At 33.1% G+C, this 21,565-nt stretch overlaps 3 protein-coding genes across 5 annotated transcripts in view; all 3 read right to left on the reverse strand.

Moving 5' to 3' along the window:
- LOC144850653 (putative phospholipid-transporting ATPase IIB) overlaps positions 1 to 8,706 on the reverse strand; it is a 28,848-nt gene extending 20,142 nt beyond the window's left edge. The window contains exons 1-3 of one of the 3 annotated variants that reach the window (XM_078708002.1): positions 8,611 to 8,706; positions 1,437 to 1,589; positions 521 to 671 (exon numbers count right to left, since the gene is read on the reverse strand). In XM_078708002.1, coding sequence (XP_078564128.1) covers positions 521 to 671; positions 1,437 to 1,589; positions 8,611 to 8,684 — 378 coding nt within the window. In that variant the 5' untranslated portion in view covers positions 8,685 to 8,706. Of the gene's footprint in view, positions 1 to 520; positions 672 to 1,436; positions 1,590 to 3,210; positions 3,242 to 6,647; positions 6,694 to 8,610 lie in introns of those variants that run through there. The other 2 variants (XM_078708003.1, XM_078708004.1) reach the window with 2 other exon arrangements.
- A 6,302-nt stretch (positions 8,707 to 15,008) lies between these two features.
- On the reverse strand, positions 15,009 to 17,269 carry LOC144849704 (uncharacterized). The gene has a single exon (XM_078706714.1). It carries the CDS (start codon positions 17,000 to 17,002, stop codon positions 16,058 to 16,060), a length of 945 nt encoding a protein of 314 aa, XP_078562840.1. The 5' UTR covers positions 17,003 to 17,269; the 3' UTR covers positions 15,009 to 16,057.
- Positions 17,270 to 17,601: 332 nt separating this feature from the next.
- LOC144851013 (uncharacterized) lies at positions 17,602 to 20,611 on the reverse strand. Its single transcript, XM_078708536.1, has 4 exons — positions 20,123 to 20,611; positions 19,290 to 19,449; positions 18,330 to 19,089; positions 17,602 to 17,890 (listed from the first exon to the last, which is right to left on the reverse strand). Exons 1-4 carry the CDS (start codon positions 20,609 to 20,611, stop codon positions 17,602 to 17,604), a joined length of 1,698 nt encoding a protein of 565 aa, XP_078564662.1.
- Between the last annotated feature and the right edge of the window lie 954 nt (positions 20,612 to 21,565).

A 21,565-nucleotide genomic window follows, 5' to 3' on the forward strand; every position in this document is an offset into this window, starting at 1 on the left:
GATTAAATTATAAACAGAATCTAAAGTGCTCCACCAATGGGATTAACAGACCGCCAAATGTGACAATGGTATAGCCCTGCATCAGACCACATGTCATGGTATTGATTCTCTTCAGTCTAGATCAATATTAATAATATTGGTTGATGGATAAATATTCATCATTCCAAAATCAATAGATAGGCAATGTCAAAAGTTTAAAATCAAACCACTGTTTTTTAAATCCTAATTTCTGTATGACATAGAAAGATATTAATGGATTTAGTATTTAAGTTATGTAATTTATTATCAAGAAGCAGGACAATTTAAGCCCAGGCAACTGTGGAATGTTACATAATATTCATTTATTGTAAATTTGGTTTGTGAGTGAAAACTCTACCTTATATAATATGGTAGTGGTATGCCCAAATATTGTAGTGATATGACATCATCATGTCCATTTATGGGCACAACACATTTTTTGTCACATGAAGTTTGACAGTGTAGACAAGGCTTTATCTGTAAATGAGAAAATGTTACTTACCAAAGGTAAAAATGTAATTATATTATATTTTTGATTGCGAATTTTATTTGGGGGATATTTCTCTTCATGAGGTCCTTTGTGTCCAAGCCATACCGTCCTCGGCTGCAATTCTTTACTTCTTGTCAAACAATTCTTTATTGATATACAGCAACTAAAAATATGTATTTATAAAATTTAGTAAATTAATAAGGTCAAAATTTAACTTAAAGATATATTGTCAAATATGTTTTTGTTGACTATGCCATTTTAATGTTCCATAATAATTTTAATGTTCCATAAAAATTATTTACCTGAAAAAAATTTTAAGCAAAAAATAGTAAAATTGGCTGCCAGCCAATGAATTTTTGGTTAAATTTAACCGTTTATTTTGTCTTTTTAGAAGTGAAACGATTTTTTTTTTATTAACTTTAAAATGGCCTATTCAAAATTTGATTTTCTTAATCTTCATTTTTCCTGTTTTTGGGAACAATATATTTAAAGTAGAAAATGTTCAATCAATTTGCAATACAGTAGGGACCCCTGAATACTGGAATGGCCATAGTGTTTCAAAACATACTTATTGGTTACAAGCAAAGTGTCCACTTAATATTAGGGTTCCAAAAGGAGGGTTTCTACTGACACTTCCTTGTGCTGTACCAAAATGCCTTTTTTCTAGAAAGCCTGGTTTGAAAACGACAAATTTAGGACCATTGGGAGGCCATACAGAAAATTACACGAACCAAAAATGAGGGCATGGTTTGTGGACTGTACCATTTATGAAGAGGGGAGTTCACTGAATTTTCTACTTTTTTATTTCGCTCGAGAGGAAAATATCACATTTGTCGGTTTATCCAGGTAAGCTAGGCATGAAATAGACTTTGGTTTTTTTGTATTCAGGTAATCCATTTTTGAGAGAGTTGAGTGTATATAAATTTACCAGAAACAACACTCCCATGAGCAACATAGTAAGCGGGACAAGCATCCTTGCTTCTTCACACCCTTTCGAGTCAGACTGTCATTCTCGCTTTCAAATCCGTCCTCGTGCATCATAAGAGGAACTTCGTCTTGCGGGGAATCGTCAGAAATCAATCTATGAAAATTAAAATGTATTTAGTATTATTAATGTTATATTTTAATTATGATGATAAACAAATGACTTGCTTTTGGTATATTTTAAGAACATTTTTGTATATTATTTAAAAATTAAAATGAAAATAAAATGATATTTGGAACACATTTTATAATTGTTTGTTGTGTTTCAGTACTTACAGTAGTGCTTATACCGTAAATAAAACACCTATTTGTTATCTAGGGTGTAACTTGAATACTGTAGGGGTTCCAAAGGAGGGGCTTTATTGTATACAGTAGTGTAGACGTTAATATTTTCAATTATTTAATAAACATGGTTAAAATATATTTGGTTAGTATTCTGTTTTTCCTGCCACTGTAAAATCTACATTAAAAAACCACCACAGAATATAATGTTAATAAAAACAACAACTACAGTTCTGTTCTATTTGCAAACATATTTTAATATACATTATGATTAAAATCACAATGTGAATAATATTCAATTGATTATGATGATGAAACTGATTGTGATGTTAAGATTTATATCATGAAAATGATAATTTTGAATGTGCTGGTTCAAATATTAATGTTATAATACGATCATACTGATTGAGTATAATTACTATTAATAATATATAATAATAATATTGATGATAAAAAAATGTGGTCCATTTATTTATAATCAAAGTTGTATCTTACTGACTGAAATAAAAAATAATGATGTTGATAATAATCATAATCATTATATCAATTATGATTATGGCCGACGTCTGTCGCGAACGACAATGTCAATTAGTTTTACATTATCATCTGAATGATGGATGAAACTAAGCCAGGACTGTTTAAAGCACCTTGATTGGTCCTATCATTGAATATTAAAGGGAGACTCGTCCAGTGCCCACCTTAACCAGAGGAGAGCACATAACATACTGTACATAATACAATACAAAAATTACACAAACCAGTAAAAATCTAAATAAATATAATATTTGAATATAAAAATCATATTCATAAAAATCAATAATCAATACTAAAAAATATAAATATACAGTAATTCATGCTGTTGCTAAGTTCTGGGATTATAGACAAAATTAACAACAAAAATCCAAACAATGGGATCACATGATCGATGAAATAAAATTTAAGGGGATATTTTTTTTATGATACAACATGTGATCAGTATGGTTGTCATTCTTCTGCAGACTTTTATTGCAAGGCTCATGAATATGTGGGTGGTAGGAAAGGTCAAAGGGCAAAACAACATTTGTTAAAATTAGAATAAAAAGAAAAATATATATTTATAAATTAAATAATTGGACAATTTTATATTCACTACAATCATGTTGAATTTAATATTTTAGCTAAAGATACTTAAATAATTAAAACAGCCTTTAAACAGGATTCTACAATCTGTTTGAAAATCTACATATTTTACCATTTAAAAAATTACAACAGTAACAGAAACGTCTTCTAGCACAGACAAAACGTTTAAATCTATGTACTGTACTGTAGTATTAACAAAACCCCTTACCACTTATTTAAAAGTTAATGCCAGATTTGACTAACTTAAAATCATTAAATACACATAGATTATCTACCTGTAGCTATGCCAAATATTCTATAACAATACTTCAACCTACCAATATCAATATCTTGATTTGCACAAAACCGAAAAATTCCAGCAACATACAGTACAATCAAGCTTTAAAACATATATATATAAAAACAAGGCAACTACAGCATTGAACTGAGCTTTCCAAGCGACTTTAACGTCTAATGAAAAACAAGGCAGAATGCTAAACATATATCAACGACTTCCTCTTTTAATCGGTAATTTCCAAATGAGCGACACAAGCAGGAGGTTGTTACTTAATAAGTGTAAATCAAAGACACACATAATGAGTACAATTATGTAGAAAACGTCGTCATAAGTATAAAATCCTTGCAAGAAACACAATTAAAACCAGATCTAACCACCCACTTTATATTAATACATCCACTGTCGTACTATATTTCTAGTCTTTCGGTATAGAATTTGGACTGTAAACTAAACAATACAGATATTAATACAATGATTTAAAATAATAAAATTATGACATTTATCTTGAGTAAATTGAATGAGATTATTCTGTTGTTGAGCAGCCTCAGTTAAGGTCAAAGTTTAAAGTATGGAAGTCGACTAGACTAGTACTATTTATTATGCAAATTTACAAATCAATATTTATTTTTTTTAAAAACCAAACAAAAAACATACTTATTTCTCATAGTAATTTAAATTATACCTTACCTTGCAGTACTAAGTCTAAAACATATTATAAATAGACCAACTGCAGCCATGTAAATAAATGTCTATAGTTAATTACAATTTTTAAGACCACAATGAAGATAATCACAATATAAATGTAAATTTGGAGGCACACAGAATTCGGTAAAATATTTATTTTTTTTTTTATTTTAAAGTAAAATGGTCAATATTCACAAATTGTCAGAAAGTGTAAATACTGTACTTTAAATGGTTTCAAGTTTACTGTACACAAACACATACCATAGAACAAATTTTTTCACAATAAAAAAGTAGTTTTTTGAGATCGCAACATTACTTACTGATCCAAGTCCTCAAGATCGCCAATTTGCACCCCATCATCTTGACTCTCCTCAACATATACTTCACAAGAATTTTCCATTTTTATCTTTGTCGTCCTTTATTATCTTTCAAATTTGAATAAAATCCTAGAGAATTGGCAATACCAGAGGGGTAAAGACTTTTCCCAATATTCAACCAATCTTCATGCATACACTATCTATCACAAAATCCAATTTGTAATTCGATACATTTACTACATCCTCTAACTTGCTTTTAATGAAAAACTATTCCCATTTCTATGATGACCAATAAAAACATTAAACTACAGACTCACCTTCCAATTATTTCCCATCTCCATAATGGAAAATACTGGTGTTTATCTATCCTACTGTACTAATTTCCAAAAATTCCATTGAATTTCAAATGAAATCTTACATGGTATCATGTTAAACCCATTGCTTATGTGTTATAATACTCCACCAGAAACTCCAGAAATATCTTGGCCTTAAACAGTTTTTTAGGTGTTGTAAATACAGTAACCCAAACCTTTGGTGCTCTGGAAATAGAAGGTGTATGGCTATGGACTAAAAACAACCACATTGTAGTACAGTGCATAATGTGTGCGGTATACCATGTGATTCCTAAAACAATTGAAATAAAGTGGGCACCAACCATAATTTAAAAACACTAAATGATTAAAAATCCTTTAAACTTACTTGATCAATGATAATGTAATTATTATTATTAATATCTATCAATGAAATTAACCAAATCCTTTAAAAAAGAGATTACAGTTGACGTCAAAACTGTTACTTGAAGAATACAAAGTGTAGTATAATTCACAGCGTGCATTAAAATATTGTATCGTATGGCTGTTGAAGACGTGTGTGAAACAGTATCGTTGTTGTTAAACAGTGAACACTGTGTGCTGCCTACCAGCACATTATTACAAGAGTCTTGCGATTATTCAATTAAACATCTTGAGCCGCGTCACAAGGAATATAATAAAAATTAAAACAAATGTGTAAAGTCATGCGGTGGCTGCAGATGTGATGAATGGTGTAGGCCAAAAGTGGGTAGTGTTGAGTGGCTTGGGAAGATACAGTAGGGAGAAATAGAGGATTTAAATATTTAAAACAAGACTTGGGATTCAGTGATGAGGTACTCTGATGTGTCATGCATCTATCATCATCTAATCATACTATGTACAGTAGCCCAATTATATTTCAGACAGGCATGAGTACAGTGCATGTGCAGAATCAAACTATACTACTACATTACTGTGTACCATATCATTCTTGATTAATAAAACAAAATGAGCTCAACTAAAGCTCTGTTTACACTATCAAACTAGTTTGACAAAAGTGTGATGTGTCCAAATGTGGTAGTGATACTGTAGGACATCACATTTCTGTGTCACATAAAGTTTGATAATGATAGTGTAGACAGAACTTAAGACATTACATCAAACATGTGCAGGTGAAAAATGAAAAAAAAAGAATTTATTAAAGGACCAATAAATGACAGCATCCTACACCAAATTTAATGATATTTCACTATAGTTAAAAACATTAATAAAGCATTACTTTTCTAGAAAACAATACCAGCTACTGTACATGTTGTGAGTGATGTTTCATCTAGATAAACCAACAATGGCCTATGGTTAGCTGCTCGATAAATTTAAAACCTTAATATGAAATGGAACATTCCACATAAACAGTGAGTTACACATGAGAGAAAACCATGTCAGAGGTCAGTGATTCTTTCTAAAACCCAACATAGACATCACATAGTTACCCTTGTGTGAAGTTCAGTAACATTTATCCCGGTAAAAAGCACTTTAGACTAATTAAATTATTGTAAAGTATTCTATTTGTTCAACCCATTCCACACTAAACTAATATTTGAAATAGCTAGCAAGAAGAAGAAACACAATATGGAATTTTGAATTTAATGGGTTGTATGTACAGTATGTCACACACTACAGTACACTACCTTGTAGGATGTGATACTCTGTAGCTACTAGTGTGTTGATAAAATGTTAATTATCTACACAGGAGTACTGTATATACACCTGGCTACAGAACAAGCTACAAAAGAGCTATTATTATACATAATGAAGAATATTTTTAAATTAGAAAAAAAAAGCAGAAAGAAAAAGAAGAGTAATTTGTTATGTAGCAGAAAACAAAAGTCATCATAAAAAGAAAATAACTAAAAAAAAGGAAAATGTAAGGAACTATTAAAATTGATTTATAATTTTGTTTTTCATTTGCATACAAAGATCAATAAAGCTCTGTCTACACTATCAAACTTTATGCGACAAAAAATGTGCCCATATATGGACATGATGATGTCAATCACTACCAAATTTGGGCATATCAGTACCTTATTTAACATTTTTGTAAGACAGAGCTTAAGAAGAGTAATTGAAGAAGGACCCTGAATACTACAGTAAAATACCATAATCGTATGACTCATGCAAAGATATACCTCAAATCACAAACTCTGTTGCGTACCATGTGATAAATATCAATTTCTGGAAATAAATAATGTTGATATGATAATGAAAAGCTCTATTAGTTGTAAGATGTTTCATAAAGTACATAATCTCTATTCTTAGGTAGTTCAATGTACATCACATAATACTAGGATTGTTCTGTTTCAATCAAATTTGAAATTTCAAAAATAAATGCTATAAACTGTCCTGGACAGTCTTGAATGTGGATTCTGGACATTATTGTTCTTATAAAAAACATACGCTTTCCTCTCAAACAGAACATATGTACACTAAACATTAGTTTCCATATAGATGCCCACACATTTTATGGCACACAATTAAAATTTCTCACATAATAATAGGTACATACAATATTAATATAGAAAGCACTAAACACTTTTTGTTTAAATACAATTAGCAAGTTGTTATTTACATTTACCACATAAACACTATATTCTGAAATAGAAATAACTTGATTTAAAAAACTGTTAATTGGTTTACGCACATCTATCTTTGTATGTTAATAAGCATTATAGACTGTACTATCAGGGCTTGAAATTTACTATGGCAAACTAGCAATTTGCTGGTAGATGTTTCATAATTGCTAGTTTAACATTTTCAAAAGTAGCTAATGTTTGTTGGTTGGAACTTTTAAACTCTGTCTACACTACAGTACCAACTTAGACAAAAAACATTTTTTTGTCCAAGTATTCTGATTGTGCGGACAGAGCTTTAAACAAATCAAGCAATAGACCTGGCAATTTATTATGTTGAAGAATTAATTAATTTATCAGCAAATTTACTTGGGATGTTCATTTTGGTAAGTAAGATTTTTACAACTAGCAATGGTTTCTTCGTGGATAAAAAAGTAAATTTTGAGCCCTGATTATTAGTAATTGTACACCCAACATACAATTAAACCCTTTTTATGGAAAGAACACATGGTTATGGGTAAAACAAGACTAGGTTATATTGACTGGATACCAATTACCATTATAACTCAACAATTATTCTCTATAACACTGTGGCTAGAGGTATATTACCTGACACAGTATCGCCCGGTAAAGTTTTATGATATGATATCAAGTACATGTTATTAATAATATGCTCTAGTGGTGAATTTACTGTAACTTAAATATTTTTATAGCAAGTTAAAATTAGTTATTATTGTGAAACCTTTCATTCTAAATGCAATCGACAAAAAACATCACTTATCACAAAGAGCGTTCTTCAGTTTCAGTAATAAACCTAATCAGTATTTTGATTTAAAATATTTTAATTCAATTTTATTTAAAAATGTATAAAATAAGTACAATCAAATATAATGCTAAGATGTACTTATTAACGTCTTTTAACATCATATAACGCCGGGCGAAGATTAGTAAACCCCGCCCCCTGGTACTGGACCTCTAGCCACATCACTAATTAACTACAGTAAGCCTACTTACCCTGTCATATTATACACCAAAGCATATTCTAAGCCTTTGTTTGGATAATAAATAATAAAGAAAAGATAAAATATTTTTATTAAATTAGCCTACTTAGTACTAGGCTAGCCTACTTAGTACTAGGCTAGCCTACTTTAGACCTACCATAATAATGATAATCTTACTTAGGCCTAGACTAGCCTAGCCCTATAGGCCTAGCCTAGTAATTAATAATAATATGTATGGCCTACATACATCGTCTAGGCCTAGCCTATATCCTATAATATAGCATTAGTAGGCATTTTTAGCCTTACATCCTCTAAAGACTAGGCCTTTATCCATTAGTCTAGCTAGGCCTATATAATTCATCACATGAGCACTTGACTCATCACTGACTGGTCTCAGTGCAGTTTCGTCGTTCTCGTAAATTTACTGGGCCTACATAGGCCTAGATATAATGAACATTTAGGTAACCTTTTCCTTCGTTTTACACAACTTTATTCAGTTAAATAGTACTTCAAATAATTACCTATTAATTCCCTGGTATTGAATCGGATTAAAATGATCGGATCCACGAATATGAACACTTAATTCATCTGCCATTTTCCATAATACAGAACATTTATTTCAGTTTTTATGACTGTGTGTGACTGCTCTGTGCAGTACGACTCGACCAGTGCCACCCAATTAATATAGCGCCCTCTAGACACACAAAAGTTGTTTTTACTGAATCGGAAGATAAATAATAAATTCATCTGAGCTATTTTTTGTACTTTTTATGTTATTCTCAGGATGTAAACTCCGAAAGATGAAGTTAAAAATTATTTAAAAAAATGTAAAAAATTGAGGGCGCTGTCACGCCAAATGAGGTACCGCTGCCAAATGAGGTACCGCACTTAATTTGGCGTCTAAGGCGCCAAATTAGGTACTATTGCAAAATGAAGTTCTATTGTCATTTTTTAAAATACAGTTTATATAAAACAATCATATTTAAGCCAGTATTAAACTACAATATGTATTATGTGTTGTTACGCCTGTTATTAGATCACCATTACATTAAATTAAATATAAAGCAGAAAATAGTTATCCTTTTTTGATTTTCGTCGAATAGATCGAAGCGGAAGTGCTTCGGTCATGGTCCGCAAATTATATGATACGCCTTGTGTGCCAAAATCTTTTTACTGCTTTTTAGTTGTGCTGCAGTGCAGATTGTCTGTGATCAAGCAGAATCTGAGGATTTACCTGTGCTTGGGGGTCTGTCTATCAAGGTACAACATTTCGACGAAGCCAATTTAATATTTTCATTTTTTTTAATATCTGTAGAATGCGTCGTCATTTATTCTGAAGCTAATACTGTAGGCCTATATACCGTAATCAGGCGGTATTAAGGCTAGTTCACGTACAGTAGAATTCACGTAGAATTATGTGGTGTTGTTGCTTGATTGTAAATTGCCCAGATTCTTCATTAGAAAAGAACTGATATTAAGGTTAATTCTGGAACTGATATTAAGGAGTTTTTAGAACAGATATTAAGATGTCCTCTATAAACGGAGTCCTCACAAACTCATATAAGAGGTCCTCTTGTGAAATCAGGTTCCCGTCGAATTTATTTCAGCTAAATAGCTAAATTATCATGGATTTCGTACCCACCATTCCATCGATAGCTTTTTTTCTCTCTTTTGTGGCGCAAACATATTATTTAACACATTTGTTAATTCCCAATGTCGTTACAATTCATCAGTAACATTTTTACATTTATCAATTCCGTATTACCTCCTATTTCATTAATGTTCATATTTTTCTATACACTTGACAATGATCATCATTATCATCTATATCTCGTTTTAACATATTTTACACATAAAGAATTTGTGAGATTTTCATTTGTTTGTTTTCATTTTACAACCCGGATTATACAATGTAATTTATATACAAGATGAAACGAAATAAAATCAGATCAGTACCACCTGTAACTCTTCTGATAATCGTAGCAAATTAGAAATTATATTAGCATAATAGTATTTCTTAAATCTACCCATTTTTCTATACTTGTTTCTTTATTGTTATATGTTTCACCGTGATTCAATGTTATATAGCATATTGCTTTTAAATGAATTCCATAAAAATTTACCCACTGGCTTATTTAATGCTGATTTATTCTATAAATAGTGAAGGCTGCAAATGTGTAAATATCGGCCTAATCTACTATTCCATCGATATAGCTAATTAAATTACTGTATGTCAATAAATAATATATTAACTTGATTACAGTAGCATCCCACTCTCATCACCCCACAAAGTATAACAGTGCATGCATGTTCCACATTATGTACGACGTATAATTGATGGAACGAACAACCGAGATGAAAATAACGCATGCAATCTCCATTGCAAAATTAGGTTCCATTTAAGTATAAATTCTAATATTCCCGACCTCAAAATAATTAGTGTTATAACTAACTGTATTTAGCTTCCTAGAATTTCGTCCACCCCTCCAAACGTGTTTCCAACATCGTATCAAACAAGGTGACCGACTTCATTGCAAAATTAGGTTCCATTGCATTATTGCGAATTTAAGGTTGTTCCCCCGACTTCGAAGTAATACTTGCTTAGAATTTCGCTCAACGCCCCATTCCCATCCAAACTTTTTTCCCACATATGATCTGAACAAACGACTTTATTTGCGAATTCACGTTGTGTTCCCAACCTTAAAATAACTCATGTATTTAGCTTGCTTAGAATTTCGCTCACCACATTCCCGTCCAAACATTTTCTCACATCGATATGAACAAATGAGATGACGACTTCATTGCAAAATTAGGTTCAATTATTTGCGAATTCACGTGCTTTTTTCCAACCTTAAAATAAGTATCATGTATTTAGCTTGCTTAGAATTTCGCTCACCCCATATCTCATCCAAAGTTTTTTCCCATCATATGAACAAGATGACACGACTTCATTGCACAATTATGATCCATTATTGCGAATTTATGTTCAAATGTTCCCGATATCAAGGTAAAAAGTACCAGCTGAATAAAATATCTAACATATTGCAAAATTAGTCTCTATTATTGGGAATGTTTCCGACATCAAAGATTGTTAAAACTTGATGAAAATGCCATTAGGATTGGTTAATTAATTAGTTAATTACCATTATTTATTTATTGTGATATGCATGTTCAACTGTTACCTTCTATTACGGTACGTGACATGAAAAGATTGATAACAAAAGAGAACAACGTAATATCTCAAAATTTGGTTTCATTATCTATTTATGTTCTAAATGTTTCCGACCTTATGAGTTATTGTTTTGATGAAACAATTTGATGAATTTCCCCTCGAAGTAGGCCTACCTGTAGCCTGCCATCCCTTATTTATTTATTATAGGTCACACACACACGTGTAACAAATGAGATGATGAAATTATAACAAATATCTAACTAACAATTTGCGACTTAGGTTCGCCATTATTCCGAATTTATGTTTTAATGTTTCAGACATCAAAGTAAATATAGTGTTATACTGTAGGTATAATAAGTGAAATAAATGTGATCATGTAACTCATATTCTTAAAGAACTTATAAATAAAAAACATAAATAACATTATACATTTTAAAAAAACGGAATTGATTAAAAATGAAACTAAAAGGTTAGGAAACTGTATAGTTAAGCAATGTTAAACAAAAAAATATATACAATATAATCAATAGAATAACGGGATACATTCATATTCAACGAATAATCATTTTAATTGGACATAAACATAGAAATTCATAAAAACGAACAAAATAGTAACGGGAATAATGTACCGACGAAAGGAACGTCAAATCAAAATATTACTAGGAAATAATGCAGAAATGGCGTCCCATAACTCAAACAATCAACGTTTTAGCGCTAAAGGCAAATTGTCCCAGACCATGTCCGCATAACATGCAGACGTGACTTCAGACACTTCCCTTTGGCGCTAAAACGAGTAGTCTTCTTTTCCAGCTGCTTAGAAAGGGGTCGGTAGGCTTCCCATCATGCATGTCGAGTTTTCTATATTTTTCGATGGCAGTACCTTTCGTTTTTTACACTAAAATCGTAAATTTTCGTCGTATGTTTCAGTTATAATGGTTTAATTTCATACAATGAATAAAGATTATTAGGTTAGAAATACTCAGGTTATTAATTTTCAGTTTGTGTTTATTTGGAAATAAATAATATCAATATTTAATAACACGATTAGCTCGCCAGAAACGTGCTGCCAAATTAAGTGACCTAGCCTTGTGCGATACAGACCACGCGCACCTCATTTGGCAATGTCACTTCATTTGGCGTTACAGGCGCCAAACATAAAATTTGCGATATCGGAAAGAGGCGGGAAGCCAAAAAAAAAATGATGGTGTGCTCCCTTGCCTCTAGCACGATAAGGCTCTCTCACAGCCTTGGGGGTACCACACATCAGATGCGTTGATGTTATTGCCTCATGATGTGTGGTGGAAAGGGGGACGTTTAAATCTGTGAACCCCAAACACAGAAGCTCGCATAGCTTTAACTCTTTTCCACCGACCGGCATGGGGTTTGAACCCACGATAATCGTGTTCCACGACGCTCTACCGACTGAGCTATCCGGCCCTCTGGTTGACAGCAAGGTTAAAACTTGATTCGTTTCCTCAAAATTACGTCATGAATATGCAAATTTATGACGTAACGATTAGAATGACGTAGTATGAAGCGCGTATAAGACTATACTATTGTCACCTTTCATTACTCGTGTACATTGTGACATAACGGGTAGTGCTCTAGTAACTATCGTTTGGATTCTCTCAGCTCTACTCGCTGGGGTTCGAATCTCTACGGATTTCTTTTTTTGTTAAATAAATATAAAATGTTTTTCTTTTATTTTGAAAGAGATTTATTTAGAGAGTCAAGTTAATTTAAGATAATATAATGTAAAAGATTAACAACATCAAAATGTGTTGACCGCCGCGAATGACTAACAATTTAATGTCAGAAAAAAAGGAATTATAATTCTTCGTTACGTGTTTAGAAAAGAATTTATATCTCATCGTAGTTTGGTATGTCGGCGTTGCGGTCAACACGCCACACTGTTAAATTTTGATTTTTGCGCTAAACATAACATTTACAACATAAAAAATCAGGTGGCGAAAGCCACAGAAAAATAAAAAATATTATGGTGTGCTCTCCCTGCCTCAGCACTAAGGCCAATTGAAGCCAAATGTGCTCCTTCATTTTTTAGTACTCTTGAACGGGCTTCTTTTCCAGATGGACTTCTTTTCGAGATTTATTTTTAATGAGGGGATCCGCAATGTTCCCGCCCGGAGAAATTGTTTTTTTTTACATGATTTGAATAATATTCTAATGTAAAGATTAACAACATCAAAATTCAACAGTGTGGTGTGTTGACCGCAATGACTAACAATACCATCTTCCCCACTACACCTGCACCAACTCATTTGCATAATAACGCACGGCATACCAACTGTTCAATGTTTGTATAGGGGTCGCAATCAATGGGTTGGTTGGATGGCCAGGCTTGTTCAGGCTGCTATTCATGCTACTGTTCATCATTTAATTCATTGTATCAGTTGTTTTGATTTCTCATTATCAATTATTCACTTAATTCATTTCATTTTATTCATGCTCAAACACAGTAAAATGTAGTACATGGTTTGAAATAATTTTCGTTTGTTCAAAGTTAAAAATTCACACACAAATTGTGAAATTATTTATTACAATAATGCATATGTATTTAAATAAATAGAGAGAACACACAATTCTAATCAACTTTCTACGCGTTTCATGTCATTTTCAGCATGTAAACATTTTTTTTTGGCGTTAAAAAACATCTTTTTTTCGCGTAGATTTTGTTTTTCCATCCTTTTCTAGTAATTTTACCAACTTTTAAACAATTTCGACTTATAATCACGTCATACGAGAACTTCGAATTGGACAATTCGCGCGCGTTTTTTAAGAAAAAGTTCCAAAATTCGTCAAAAGTATGCCTTTTTTAAAACAGTCATAGATTATGGTGAAGTTTATTTTTGTTACATATTCTGGAAGTTGATAAGTTGTAGATATCGGATCATGCATCAATAAGGCTAACCAGACATTGTGACGTCATCGTATGGCCACTCAAATATAAAATATAAGATTTTTGTCTCTTTCGTCATAGCTCATCACATTTGATAGAGCGCATCTCCACTTGTCTTCCCCCCATATTTTGATATTGTCTAGGTCAATCAATTATCTTTCACATGATTTACTGTTTTTAAAATTGTTATGACGCCATCACGTGCAAAAGCGTGAATAGCTTTGGTCACGTATTTTCATCATTCCAATCAATTTCAATATGTTATAGCTCCTCAGAATAAAAAGTGATTCTCATGAATCTGTTGAATTGTAGATACGAATCATGTACAAATTTTGCGTATCGGATGCTGTGACGTCATCATATGGCCAGTTGAATTATAAACGTCGTATTTTCATATTTTGCGTCGTAGTTCATGACATTTAAAAGTGCGTGAAATTGCCCTTTTTAAGGGTTGGGGTAGGGGTTCGGCCGGCCGCTTATAATTATGAACTGAAAAAACAAAACCCTTCATAACGTTTTCGTTCAATTTTCTCTACATCTGGGGATCCAATAACCTGCATGATCTCTGAAATACTGAGGAACATAATAATTGGTCAATCGCGGCTAGCCTCGTCGGTTTCGTTGTGCTGCCTATCGCACACACGGTAGTGTGAGCAGCCTTCTTATCCGAAGAGTCGATCGAGTCAGAAACAAAAGGATGGATGCACTATTGTACGAAAAAACCTGACAGACCTGTTTTGTAAACATTACAATAAAAATGTGTTTATGCGAGTACCATGCATGGTCATTCACGAATATCGTTCTCAATCAAAGAAATATACAACGTAAAAACGTTTTTTATTATTATCAATCCAATAAACTAAAAAGTGTCGGGCAAAACTTACAGACAAATCATTGGTTATTAATTAAGTAGGTTATAATATTATTGTTGAAATAATCATTATCATAAAACGACAGAGACACAATCTACGGATCAAATTGATCAGTTACCGGTCTGACGTCATCGTCTTCTGTATTTTACGGTCACGAATACAGATATGTCTTTAAAATAATTTACATTAACAATCTGTATTCTAAAAGATAGAATATAAAAACATATTTTATACAATAACAAAGGATTAAGTTATTTCACAAACAACTTGATTTTAAAAGAAAACAATCGACACTCTTAACCCATAAATCCGTTCGTTTTATAGATCCTTTAAATTCAGTTTGAAAATCTTTCTTGCTCGAGGCCTTTATGATGATAAGAACGGAATGTAAAGAACGTATACAAACTGAGGAATTCATTTTGGGACTGATAGAACATATAAGATGAACCAATCAGGATTGTTTGTTAAGAATTTATGTGACAAATGTTGACCTGTATGACCCAATGTTGCAAATGGTGAATTTATATCGCATAGAACGCTGTTACATGATATATAGGCATGAATAGTCTACAGATATACATGTTGTGGGCCTATAGGCCCTAAGGAAAACAATTTGCTTTCTCTATATAACCGTTGACAATATTAGGCATATTGGAGCATCCATGCCTGATACTTGAACGATCGAACGACGATAAAATACCATATACATAAATTTCCTAACGAAATTAGAAAAGTTTAATATGCCTTCGATAAAAATAATATTTTCACAAATCCAAACTTTAGTCAATAATAAACAAATTTAATTTAATTAATTGAAAAAATGTATATTCATATCGTCTTTAGTTATCCTGTATAAACATCCCTTTACGATAGCTTAATATGTTAAAATCTTAATGTATAGGCCTATAGAGGAAAGGGCCACAATAGAATATTAACATACAATGTCAACACAATAATGTCGCATGTCCATGTTTTACGTAAAGATAAAACTTCTAATAGCAATCAGTTTATTTATTGCCATTTTTAGCCTCTTTGCCACAAGATATCTCCAGTGATCCACCGCCAGTTGCGAATGGCAGCTGGATGATTATTGAGCCATCATCGCCTATACAGGATGTCAGGCCATCAGTGCTAGCCGTATCTGGCAGCGTAAACCATCTGGTGACTTCTTCACCCGTGGTGGCATTTTCATCAGACGTCTTAGCATGCACCTTGACTCTACGTCCATCGAGGCTCACATCAATGTTTTCAGGTTTGAAATCCGCCAATGGTATCTCCACTTGATAATCTGCAACTGCTTCTTTAGGAGGAGCCTCTTTCCATGGTGCGGTTACTTTTAGCAATCCGTCTTTAGAAAGACTTGATGCCAAAGCATCTGTATTGATGTTATCTGGAAGTTTATAATATTTAACCATCTCGCGGCACTCACCAGACGTTGATTTCTGACCATGTATTGTTAAATTGTCACCATCAAGTGTCACTTCAATCTCTTCTGCTTCGAAGTTACCCATTTCAAATGTCACTTGAAAGTTCTCTGATGACACAACCTGACCTCTGACCTCTTTACTTTCTGCTGACAGTGCTGTTGCAGAGGATTTTTTGCTGCTTTCACTTGTTTTAAACAGTGAATCTTCTTCATCCATAAAATCCTTGAACCATGGATCGTCAAACAAACTTTGCCGATGTAGCTGAACCGTCTGTCCGGAAGAAAGAGGCTCGGTTGCAACATCCTTCCCTAATCTCTTGCTCTTCCATTCTTTATCGTCATCCCATGGAAATTTATCGTCGAGAAGTCGCCGAGAAATCGGCAATTCTTTAAACCAGGAATCATCAAACAACTTCGATCGATCTCTGAGTCGGCTTCGTAACCGTTCGTTTGAGAACTTAAACGGTTCCCAATCATCAGACAAACGGCGACCGGAGTCGATCTTAAAGCTAAACATATTTTCCATAACAAATATCTTTGCACAGTATAGGTTAGTCGTGTAGCAGTTATTATTTTACACTGAGGTATAATTGGCATTTGGACTTATATGAATGCTATGTAGTGGCGTGCTCCAAGAATGTACTAATTATAGTTTGCTCGTCATAGGCCTAATGGCATGCTAGGTCTATTGATAATAAATAAGGCAGGGTTATGATAACTAGTGATGACGTTTTAAGTACGCGAACATTCTAGTCTAGACCAAACTTCTGAGATCACAGTAAAAATAAATAGATAGCATATTAATAATAATTTTAGGAATAGTAGCATAAGTAGGCTCTATATGCTATGGTATAAAATGAAAATATGTATAAATTATTACACTATAATATACTAACGGAAAAATGGCAAAATCAGCACTGTGGTCATGTTACAAGAGTTGTCAAAACATATAGATTATTCGTTAAAACTCCTAGAAAGTAATAAATAAATAAAGCTTGTTGCCATTTCCCCCTGACTGCTAAAGTTTATCAATATAATCATTCATTTGAAAACAAAATGAAACGTATTTATTATATATTCTAATAAAGTTATGAGTTAATCAACATTACATAATTAATTATGGAATCAAATTGAACTGTTAGTTCTAGGCTTAACAAGGCGTCGTTTATGACTTAGCCAGTTGTTATAAGCTCTCTCATTCAGTTCTTTACGTTCACTCTTATACTCTATCACTTTCTCATTTCTTTCGTGTTCTGCGGTCGCTTCCTTTTTCGCGTTTGTGTTTTTCTTTGTTAGCCACGCCTGAAAGTCTGGAGGGGTTTTTGGTCGACTTTTCTCTGTTGAAACGGCCGCCGGTGGTCGATGGAAGTGGACCAATTTGCTCATTAAGACGTGTCGGTCAATGCTTTCATTTCTGGAAATACAAAAATTTAAATATACTCAATTAAAATTCAAAATTGTACCATATATGGTGTAAAATCATTTATCAATTTTATATTTCTCAGAATACATTTATTTTTGTTATAATAATATATATTCTCTCTCTATGGATATTATCTGAAATAATGAACGGATGAATGGATAACGTCATCGTCATCACTCATTCCTTAAGCTCTGTCTACACTATCAAACTTTATGTGGCAAAAACATTTGATAAGCCCACATATGGACATGATGATGTCATATCACTACTATCTTTAAGCACATCACTACCACATTTGAGCACATCACACTTCTTTAGTTTGATAGTGGAGACAGAGCTTTACAAGCATATTCTTTATCATCACCGTATACCTATTCATCATGGTCGTAGTCAATTTAGCAACATAGAGTGTTATGTTGGCTTTACTAACCTATTGATACGTTCTCTTTTCTTTGTACTACACTGGCGACTCTCTGCGTCATCAGCTGGAGAAATCAAATCTTTTGATATCGGTGAAATCTCAGATACTAAAAACGGCGATTTAAAATTAACAACAGTACATATTGAGACTGTGGGAGAACGATGACCTTTACTCGTGAAACCAAACCGAGACGATTCACGATCGGCAACGTCACTTGATAATTTATTCGTGGAATCATACGTTGTTTCACGATCGTTACCACTATTACCACCAGCACGTAAGGCTTTATCAGGGTTAGATTTCTGTAATGTTTTTGAATTAGTTCTCCCCATATAAATTGGTTTACGCTTTCCTAAAGACGAGTGAAGTCGACTCTGATGATCACTACACTCCATGGACCACAATTTGACCACATCATGAGCTCTCAATGCTAAACAAGTCCCCAAAGTCATGTTGCTATTGTAAGTCCTAGTGCTGCTGGTCGATAACGTTGTCCTGTTGCCACTACTGCCGCGTGAGATGATTTCTTTTTGTTGGCACATGGCCAATATCGGAGGTCTAAGATTCCAGCGATGAAGCCACAACCGCCGAATGCAATTCGTGTGCCCTCGGCTTGCTGAGATGTCCTGAGGTGTGTTACCGTCCATATCCTTCAGGGAAACGTTAGCACCATGTGACAGGAGAATTTCTAAAATATCAATTTGTCCACAGAAGGCTGCAACGTGAAGCGGCGTTCGGCCAAACGGAGTACACGTATTGGGATCAACATCTGAAAGAAAATTGTATAAGTTAGGTTACACAATCAGGTAAAAGAAAATCTGTTTTGCATTGTGGTCCTGTCTTGAATACAAAAAAAATGAGATCGATACCTATCGACATTAAGTAAAGTTATGTATATAAAACTACACTATATATAAACGAGGACGATAAATATACGAATGAGAAGACGAATATTTTCTAAAGACTCACTTTTCTTCAAAATTGTATCGACAACTCCAAAATGGCCTCGGTTGACAGCCAGACATAACATCAAAAACGCTCTCTGTAGAACAACACTTATGACGTCCTCGCAGGGAAGACTCTTGAGAAATGGTGTATCAAGAAGATCCAAAGTTCCAGACGAAATTATCTGGATTTAAGTAAAGATAAATATAATGTGGTACAAAACACAGATTTAAATTGTTTGAAAGATATATCTAGGCCAGACAATTGGCGAGAGTGAGAATGTTACGAAGTAGGAAGAGAGTTTACATAGATAATGAAAAACATAGCTCCAATACATTGTTCTATAGAAATGTCATGTGATGGAATTAGATGATGCATTTATGTCAAAAGCAAAGAAGCAAACATTCGACCTATTAATAATTTTACGTTAAAACATTGATATTGGTACGAATATTTTATATAAAAATAAGCAAATATGCAGTTTCATTGATAATTTTACGTTAAAACGTTTTTATTTGTACGATAAGAGTTTTCATGTTGATAATTTAATTCAATTCAAAATTCTTTAATCATCCCACACGGGGCAATTCAAATAAAAATGTTTGGATTAAAATGATCTTACAAAATATACAAAATATCACAATACACAGTACAATAGTACAAAGAGTCAAGTGTTTCCTATTAAAGAAACCATACATTCTAAAAAGTTTAAATAGGGCCTAAGTGGAAAAAAAGAAAGTGGAAAAAATTAAGGGAAATGTAGGAAATGGTTGATGACGCTGATATTAAATATGATGGTAATGCTGACGTGACAATGATGAATGAATGAGTAAATCAATATTGAGAATATTACCTACCTCGTCTACATTTCCTTCACAGGCTAATCGAAAAGTCTTTAGTAAACTTTGGCAGATCTCAATCTGCACAGTCACTGTATGAGTAGACGCCGTTGTGCATCCTATCAAATCAACCAGACGTGAGGAATTGGTAGTTCCATTCATCTGGAACTTCCCAGCAGCGTACACCAGTGTCAACTGAACAGCATCAGACGGTAACCCCAGTTCCAACTCTAATCTCTTCTTGATATCTTCTACTGTAGACTCGAGGGTAATCCCATCAACATAAAACCTGCATGCGCTTGATGGAAGAGAAAATACAACACTCTCTGATGTCTCGATTTGGTGGTTGCTAGAAGTTCCATTTAATGCTTTTACTGGTGCTTCTGGAGTCTGGCAGCAATCTAATTTTGCTGCACGTGAAGGCGGTGATAAACATCGATCTGTTGTGACGTCAGAGTTGTCATCAGAAGAACCAGTTGGTATATAAATCGGTGGCAACTGACGCATTCTGGATTTATTAAGATACCAGTTCAGATTTTAACCGCCCAGTAATGAGACACAAACTACTGTCGTACTTGCATCGGTTAGAAACTGAATTATTCACAATTCTTCCATATTTTCTGAGTTCCATGTAGGCCTATCACATGGTGGTCCAAATATCTGAAATTAGAACAACGATGTCGTAAATGTTTCATTATCATTTTGTAACAATGTTTATTTTTAGTTAAACTTGATTTGATAAATCGATGTTTCCTGTTTATCTTGACATGAATGTATCCGCAAAGTTTATTTTGAGACGATTTTTTTAAAGTGGCTTTTGCCCAACACTGACTTATCAAAATAAATATGGCCTATTTGCTGCGTAGTAGTTAGCATGTAGGCTACGAATGGCATCTTTTTTCATATTGAGCCGTTAAATCAGTATTATTTCATCATCAATCCAAAATTCGTTTTCTTATTCTTCTTATTCTTTATTGCCAATCAACAACAACAACAAATAATAAACAACTACAAAGTAAGTTGCAGGAAACACAATAGAGAACTGAATCCCTATGACAAGACCCTGTGAATCCTCATACCAAGTAGCACATAAAGATACACTATAGCATTAATTTCAATAAATATATCAGAAAATATGCACACAAGAAATATTAAAAAAACATTCATAAAAATACAAAAACAAGCAAAAAGTCTTCAGTATCAACCCAATAAATTCTCATTATCATTTCTGTATTACCTTTTGATATTCATTTCCATCCTATTCAAATGGGAACTTGTATATAGCATGTATCACCTACCTACCTACCGTGTTTACATTGTCATCTTGCACTTGGCAGGTCCATGGAAGTCTTCTTTCTCCATACTTTCACCGAGTATAATAAATGTGAAACACTCACCTTCCTTGCATAGGGTGCCTTGAACGACGGGAGACCATCATTTCGTGATGATAATATTACAAAA

Source organism: Antedon bifida, chromosome 8 (assembly GCF_963402885.1).
Source record: "Antedon bifida chromosome 8, ecAntBifi1.1, whole genome shotgun sequence".
NCBI lineage: Eukaryota > Metazoa > Echinodermata > Crinoidea > Comatulida > Antedonidae > Antedon > Antedon bifida.